This window comes from Maylandia zebra, linkage group LG5, assembly GCF_041146795.1.
Source record: "Maylandia zebra isolate NMK-2024a linkage group LG5, Mzebra_GT3a, whole genome shotgun sequence".
Lineage (NCBI taxonomy): Eukaryota > Metazoa > Chordata > Actinopteri > Cichliformes > Cichlidae > Maylandia > Maylandia zebra.
The window spans coordinates 42,645,775-42,653,665 of record NC_135171.1 but is presented as its reverse complement, the minus strand read 5'-3'; the positions used below and the strand labels follow the sequence as shown (position 1 = coordinate 42,653,665).

Sequence of the window (7,891 nt, the reverse complement as noted above, 5' to 3'; positions counted from 1 at the left end):
TTTTACTGGTTTCAGATTTTACTGGAGTACAGACACTATTTACAATCTGCAGAGGGGCCAACAAACAAGATGGACCACTTCCTGTTTACAGCCAGGCTTTGGCGAGCCGCCGCCTCCAGTAAGGTGTCTACATCACAGACAGTCAAAGAGGAGTGAACCCAGCAGGTGAGTCAGATGAAGTGAGACGTCTGCAGCTGCAACATTAGCGACTTTGTGCTATGCTAAGCTATCAGCACTTCTAGCTCCGCCCTCTGACAAACACCTGGAGTTTGTGCACAAGTAACTGGGCACATGGACGCAGCTATGACCAGGACACACACCTATGGAGGCGGGCCCAGTGGATGAGCCTCTGATTGCATCACCGGAGCATCATGTGCACGTTTCACTGCTGCTGCCAGAGCAGCCAATCACAGCTCAGTATTCACTGTGACATCAAAGAACCAGTGCTCGGCTCACGTGCACACTCCTGGTTCGGAGTTAATCCACCACACGCGCGTTAATCCTTACATGTGAGCGAGTGTCACAACGACAATTACGTTCACGTGTAAAAATCCGCTGTTCCATCGCGTCCTGCGTCACGTTTCTCCTGGTGCATTTGTTCCCGTGGAGACAGATTATGATGGCATCTCTGTGAGCGCTTCGGCTCGCCAAGAAAACTGCAAAAAGTTTCATAGTGACCTTTGTGTGATGGCGAGGGCAGCATTTAAATGCACGCCATCACACAACGGTGACTAAGACAGTTCATGTCAGGGTTTGATGCCAATAACACATCCAGAGTGGCGTCCTGCGGTGCTTTACATTACTGTCACATGTCGAAGCCGTGACGAACGTTCTTAACGTGACCAAACAAGTGAAGCTGCAGCGGCACGAAACACCTGAACACATGACCTCGTGCTGAACGGGAAGAGGAACGTAAGAATGGCGGCGCACGCTCTGAGAGTCAGGAACATCTTCGAAATAGTTCACGCACACCGGATGATGATGAAGACGATGTGAGGAGGAGGAGTCTGTCTATCGCAGCTTTGTCGCTTTGGTTTCACACCGTCGCTTTAAATTAAAACATCAACAGGCTATACACTATATACACTGCTGCCAGCCCCGGAAACAGACGCCTCATTGGGCCACAGCCAGCCAATCCCAGAACAAACATTTGTTGTAGTGTCAGGTTACTGAGTGGGAGGAGTCAGAGAGCAGAAAAGAGGGAAAAAAAATGTTTGAAACACTTAAAAATAAAATAAACAAAACACAAAGCAAACTCCCAAAAGTTTAAATAAAAAAAAACTTTAATTTTTCTGACAAACGTTTGATGAACCCGAAAAAAAAGACGTTAATGACAAAAAACTGTCGTGTTCACACAAATGTCTGTCAGTTTGATTACATGAGACCCCGCCCCCTCAGCGTCAGTGACCCCGCACTCTAAGGCGTCTGTCTCCGAGCAACAGTCTGAATCTGACTCCACCTCCTCCCACCTAACTGTTAATCCTCCACCTCATGAGTAGTCCATTTCCCCACACTGACTGGCCGGGCCATTATAAGTAGGCGGGACCAGAAGCAGGACTGAAAAAAACAAAACAAAATCAAACCCCAGAAAAACAAAGATCTGTCCAATAGAAACAGTAGCTGCCTTATTGACCAATCAGAAAGCCCTATGGGTGCGGGGATCAGAGTCCTCCGTGGTCACAAGTGACATTACAGGTGGGGGGGGGTTATTGCTGGAGCTCGAAGTCGCTGCTCACTGATTGGCTGTGATGTTTGTTGCTGAACAACAGAAGCCACAGCTGAACAAGAATCAGCTGCAAGTTTTAAAAAAAAATTTTAAAAATAAAAAAAGCTCCAGAGCTTTGACCAATCACAACAGAGCGGGGTTAAAGCCAGCAGAGGGTGGGGCTAATTCAGGCTTCGCCCACCCCCTGGTGGCATGTGGCATTATGGATAAACATTTGCTACAGGTGCTGGTGAAAGACAATCTGAACGAGACAAGTCAGAAAACAAAACTTGAAACAACTGTCCAACAGGCGAAAGGGCGTGGCCTCCACAAGCCCCGCCTACACGGTGGACACTTTGTCTCGAGGACTGCTGCTGCTGCCACTATCACCGCTGCTGTTGTTGTCGTTGTTGTTGTTGTCGTCGTGGCCACCGGGTGACAATACGTTACTCTGTGTCCTATCAGATGTTTTGGGGGCGGAGTCTCTATCTCCAGGAGAGATGTGGGCAGGGCCAGGGGACGACAAGGAGGAAATGCGGGTCGAAGAGGCGCGGTACGCTGCTGTCAGCTCGGCCAGACGCTCTGGAGTAGGCGCCCACTTCGCAAAGCCGGCGTCGTTCTGCAGGAAGAGAACTGCAGTACCGTGTACAGCCCGGTAGTACATCTCATCCCTGATAATATATAAAGTAATCAGAGTATTAGGCTACTACAATCAATCAGTAATTCAGTGTACACAATATTAGTATTACAGTAATACTACAGCACTGTAGTGCGAGTACCTTTTGCAGATGTGCTGACTCCCTGATCGGTACTCATGCTCGTAGGCGGGAATGCTGAGTTGATGACGCAGGAATCTACTTCCTTCCATGCGAGTCAGAGCTGGAGTCACGGGGTCACGCCACTCAGGCACGAACACGATGAACGACAGAGGCTCCGAGGACTGGTCCAACAGGTCCTGAGAAAGACAGGAGACCGGATCAGAAACCCTGGATCACAGTCCGTTTCAGAGGCCAGATCAGAGACTAGTACTGACCTCAAAGTGCGTCACCATTGCATCCATCAGCTCCTCGCAGAACGGCGGGTTGGCTTCAAACGAGCCGCTGACCGGACAGAAGGACAGGAAGGGCCTGAAACACATGCCAGATTGTCACGCTGGGACAGGGAGAGTGGACAGACTGTGCAGCGGATTGTCCAGTTGTGTCACCTCACCCTCTGGACCCGAAGAAGCCGTCGGTATCAGGGAAGGCGGAGCAAAACTGTTTGAAGTAGCAGTTGAGTGGCGAGGCAAAGCACTCGAAAGAAACACCAAACTGACGGTTCAGCGTCTGAAACACCAACACCGGCAGCGCCCCCTGCAGGCCACTCCCCTCGTTAGCACCACTGCCGAACATCACCTGCACGCACACACACACCTGGTTAGCTTTGAGCAGCTAATGAAGCAGGTGAACCGAGCGAGCACGCCGTCAGCTGACCTGGTATCTCTTCAGGAGGCACCAGACTCTGGACAGGAACTTGTCGAAGCGAGGGTCGTCTATACAGCTGTACCTGTACAACAGCTCCTGCAGCGAGACAGGTGAGAGACAAACGGGACAGATTGGACACAGTAATCTGATTACAATGCGTTACTGACCAGCTTTTTGATGAGTACTTTGATTACTCTTTTGAGTCCTTGTATTACTATGTAAAAAGTAAACAGATTACACCGGAGGTACTGACTAGGTTGCTGTTATGTACTCGGATTACAATTTTTAAGGTAATCAGATTACCACGGGGTTACTGACCAGTTTGCTGAAGTGTCCTCTGTTAACTTTGACCATCTCTCCTCTAAAGCGTAAACACGCCATGTCATTCTCAAAGTGAAGCTCCACACGAGGCAGCGGCGGCGACGGGATCGCCAGACGCACCGGGTAACAGTAGACAAGGCGGGACTGCGGCGGGGACGCACACGCCTCTGAAACATGCAGAGACAGAACACTATGGGCTCAGACAGCCAGGTACACAGGTGAATAATACACAGGACTGAAGTGTACCAGTGGGCGGGTCCTGCAGCAGGCTCAGGTGTGTCTGGCGCAGGCGGCGGCTGTACTCCGCAGACAGCTGGTAGATCTTGGAGCAGATTCCCTCGACAGAATCTTTGGCGACGGCGGCGACGTGAGGACCGCACTGCTGCCTCAGGTGCTCCAGACGGTCCTGCAGATACACCAGTGACAGTCACAGGCGACTTGTACAGGTGATCTACAAGCAATCGTGTAACGAGTACAGATGAAGCGAAAGTCACAGGTTACCATATAGTCCTCCTTGCTGGCAGAGTGATCTCGGCGCAGCCAGTTCATCGTGTCCTCGGCGTTCCATTTCACCACCTTCCTGCTCTCCGGGCTCGCATTCCTGCATGGGTGACAGGTCAGAGGTCAGAGCGCGGGCCCACTTGATAATCTCAGCAGGATTGAGCTCAGCAGTTGGTCAGCTGGGTCCTACCTGGAGTCGATCATCTTCTTGGCAGCTTCAGCGTATTTAAAGAGCAGCTTCCGAGCCTCCTCTTTGTACTTAATGCGAGACAACCTGCCACACACAAACCAATCACTGATCAATATATTAATCTGCACATGATCTCTGATCAATAAATTCAGACTATTTCTAGTGTCAGACATTTATCACTCAATTAAAAGCAAATCTCATGTTCTCCTCACAGCAAACGAACGCCAAGAGCACGAGACGCGAACGCCACTCGATTTTAAAGTCACCTGATAGGGATGTCGTTCATGACCTCTCGGAACATCGATGGGGAGATAACAGGGTCACAGTCACTCGGCAGTAAGGGGTCGTGACCTTTGTCAATTACTTTCCTCTCTAGCAGCCAGCGGTTGAAGGACTCCCGGGGCGGATCGATACCTGAGGCAGAGAACCAACACCTGGTCAGAGCTCACATTCACACATGCCCGTCATACCCATTAATGAACACTCGGGCTTGGACGGCTCCAAAGTCTCTGATGACCTTTGACCTTCACCCTATCTGAAGATGTGTTCTCCCTCCACCTCTCACCTGTGGGGGAGGAGCTACCAGTACACAACCTGCACGTGTGGCATACCTTCCCTCTGGTGGCACAGCTCGTGGTAGTGCTGCCTCAGCTTGGTGACCAGCTGCGCTCGCTGGAGCTCGATCTCGGGGTGGGGGGGCAGGTGGTGGCTGGCGGGGGCCTGCTCTCGGATCACGGCGTTGGTCTGCACGTCCAGGTCCCAGTAAATCCTGAAAACACCGACCAATCAAAAAGGTCCTTCAACAAAACAAAACAAAACAACATGCAGTACTCACACAGCTGGTCTGTACGGCGCGGGGGCGGGGCTCGGTGTGGTGGGTGTGGCGGACTGGGCCTGTTTGTCCTCAGCGGCGGAGCTCCAGGGTTTGACCCCAGGAGTGCTGGGAGAGATGGGCGTGGTCGGCTCCACCTGGTAACAGACAGACCTGGTCAGGGTTCGCTCACCTGCACTCGGAGCATCATACGTCAGTCTATTCACACTCTGCTGTGATTGGTTGTCAGGTTACTAATCGTGGCATAGGAAATGTAACAGCGGGCATGAAGGTCAGTATGTCAGCCAATCACAGCAGAGCATCTTTCTGGCTCATCCAACCTAGGACTCCGTTTTACCTTAGCACGTTTGAAGCTGTTGGGTCCTCCCCCCTGCTCCTCAGAGCTCCTCCTCTTCCTCTGACCATTACCAAGGTTACTGTCCCCGCCCTCTGCAGGAGCCGCATTTAGACCTAAAGGATCAGACTGCAGACACAGATCGGTACCTGATCAATAACTGCATATCAATCAATAACTGTAAATGATAAGCACAGGCAATACTCACAATAACATCATGCTGGCCGAGCACTGGCACCTCCCACAGGCTCTGATTGGTGAATCTGTTGAAGTAATATGGCCGATTCTCCCGCCGAGACCAACACTTGGACCATCCAGCCTGAACCAACTCATCTAGGGGGGGAGAAAGAGAGAGAGGGTAATCAGGGTTGGAGTACGGTGAGTGGGACAGGTAAGAGGCAAACGAGCGTACCTGGGAGCTCAGGTGCTTTAGAGGCAGTGGACGGAGAAAGGGGTGGTCCCTGAGATGAGGCGGAGCCAGAGGGAGCCAGCATCATGGCCGCCTCCCCCTTCACCAATCCCTGGCTGTCATTGGACATCTTGGCAGTTAGAATGACATCACGTGCCTTCAAAACAAAACACAGGTGAGAATGAGTCAGACAGGTGTGCAGCTGCAATCAGAGGTAGGGGTGGGTTTTACAAATAATGGTATCGATTTGACATAATAATGTATAATAATAATAATAATAATAACAATGTATTTCGACAGAAATACCAGAAGCTCATTTCAACACTCGCCAAACAGCAACGATTAACGAGCAGGTAAAAATATATAAACAGAGCAAGGATGGTTCACCCCATGACACGTGCATGCTGTCGGGGCTGAAAGCCGACATGTCTTCGTCACTCTCAGACCAAAATTCACTGAACCAGCAGCAACAGAAGATCCAAACTACGTTTCACGTTTGATACACGTGGTCACGAGTTTTCTCTGACTTTGGCTTTTTTGAATCCACCAGGATAAAAAAAACACTTCCTGCACAGCTCTCTCTCAGTGTGCTCTGCTTCCCTTAAGCAGCATCAGGTAATGTTCACGTGTTGATTTGTGGTTTTCTTCAGTTTTTGATCTACTGTAGAATATTTTTAACATTATCTGCTATAAAAAGTTATTCCAGGAAAATCTGCTGCTGCTGGCTTTTTGTTTTATCCTCAGTTACTCTGACACAAAGGCCTCTGCTGTGATGCTCACACCTGTCTCAGTGTCAGCTTTGTTTTATACACAGATGTAAAAATATGCCCATGTACTGATAAATGATCAGAATTAGAATAACTGAGTGAGAATCGGTGGGCACACCCAGCCCTGCTCAGAGGGCCATACAGATCAGACAAACTCATCAGTAGTTTGATCAGCGTTACAGGTGCTCGTTCAGGTGTGTTGGCGCGTGCGTGCATCCAGGCGTCTATGTGCGTGTGTGTTGTGGCGGTCTCGGTGCTTGCTCCGATCCCGCGGGTTAATGTGGCGCGCTGACGTCAGACGGCGGCAAACAGCCGATCAGTGATTAAATTGATCACAATGATCGATGGGCTCAGACAGATTTTAGCGCGCTGTCGACACGTTTGATCGTGTTTTCTTACACGCAGAAACTAGCGCCATGGTTACACGCATGCGCGGTGCAGGTTTCCCAAACAAACAGGGAGGAGGGAGAGAGGGGGAGGAGGACAACAAAAGGCTGCGGCGGCTGCTCGGGAGCCCGGGACCGACACGGACACACGGTGACGGCCGGTCCGGCTCTGCGGTGGGGTCAGGCTGGGCAGCACGCTCAGTAAAGGTCGGGTTCGGAACCTTCGCGCGGTCACATCGGCAGTTAGCCGCCATTAGGCTCAGAGACCTGCGGCTGTTCAGGCGCCACTTCACTCACAAGATGGCGGACACGCCCCTGCCACAGCGTCGCGCGCCCTCACTAACATTTCTGTTCTGTGCTCCGAGCTGGGCCGCCCCGCGCGCCACTGTCCAGCCCCCACCGGGAGCTGACACCTTCCGCCGCGTGTCGGTGCGCCCGGAGCCGGCCCGCGGGACCGTCGGCGCTTACCTTGGCCGGTTAAGTCGCGGACAGTTGCGGGTTCTGCGCGTTGTTTCGGGTCCTCCGCTCCGCTCCCTCCCCGCCTGCTCAGACATCTTTACAGGGACCCGGACAGAGCAACTGCGCAGGCGCAGCGCCCGACCTCCTTCCTGTCCCGAGGTGTTCCACTGCGGGCGCCATGTTGAAGAGGTCAAAGAGGCTGAAAGCTGAGAGATGTGACCAAAAACATCAAAGAGTTTTAACACACACACATCAATGAACGTGAGGGTGTTGCCCTTAAAGGCACATTTCAGCTCTAATTTCTTTAATAATGCACAGAACTCAAAACTTAAAACATAGATTTGAGCATTTGCTCAGCAAGTGTGATCCAGCTGGCCACTTCATTTGTCAAGCCTTTAAATCTCATGACTTATCTCTTATAATAACCAGTGGCGGGGCGGGGGGTGGCTTACTGGGCTTAAGCCCGGGTTGTTTTTTCAGAAGCCCGGGGTCTTTTGGAGTGTAATTTTTTCATAGTTACATGC

The 7,891-nt window shown here is 51.4% G+C and overlaps 1 protein-coding gene across 1 annotated transcript; it reads right to left on the bottom strand.

The window, feature by feature from the left end:
* Positions 1-7,574, bottom strand: pcif1 (phosphorylated CTD interacting factor 1). The gene is made up of 16 exons (XM_004558952.6): positions 7,377-7,574; positions 5,759-5,912; positions 5,555-5,679; positions 5,350-5,475; positions 5,016-5,149; positions 4,792-4,949; positions 4,447-4,594; positions 4,181-4,264; positions 3,991-4,090; positions 3,736-3,895; positions 3,487-3,656; positions 3,178-3,264; positions 2,915-3,099; positions 2,739-2,832; positions 2,485-2,660; positions 1-2,376 (listed from the first exon to the last, which is right to left on the bottom strand). The coding sequence occupies exons 2-16, from the start codon at positions 5,883-5,885 to the stop codon at positions 2,046-2,048; spliced, it is 2,205 nt and encodes a 734-aa protein (XP_004559009.1). The 5' UTR covers positions 5,886-5,912; positions 7,377-7,574; the 3' UTR covers positions 1-2,045.
* Between the last annotated feature and the right edge of the window lie 317 nt (positions 7,575-7,891).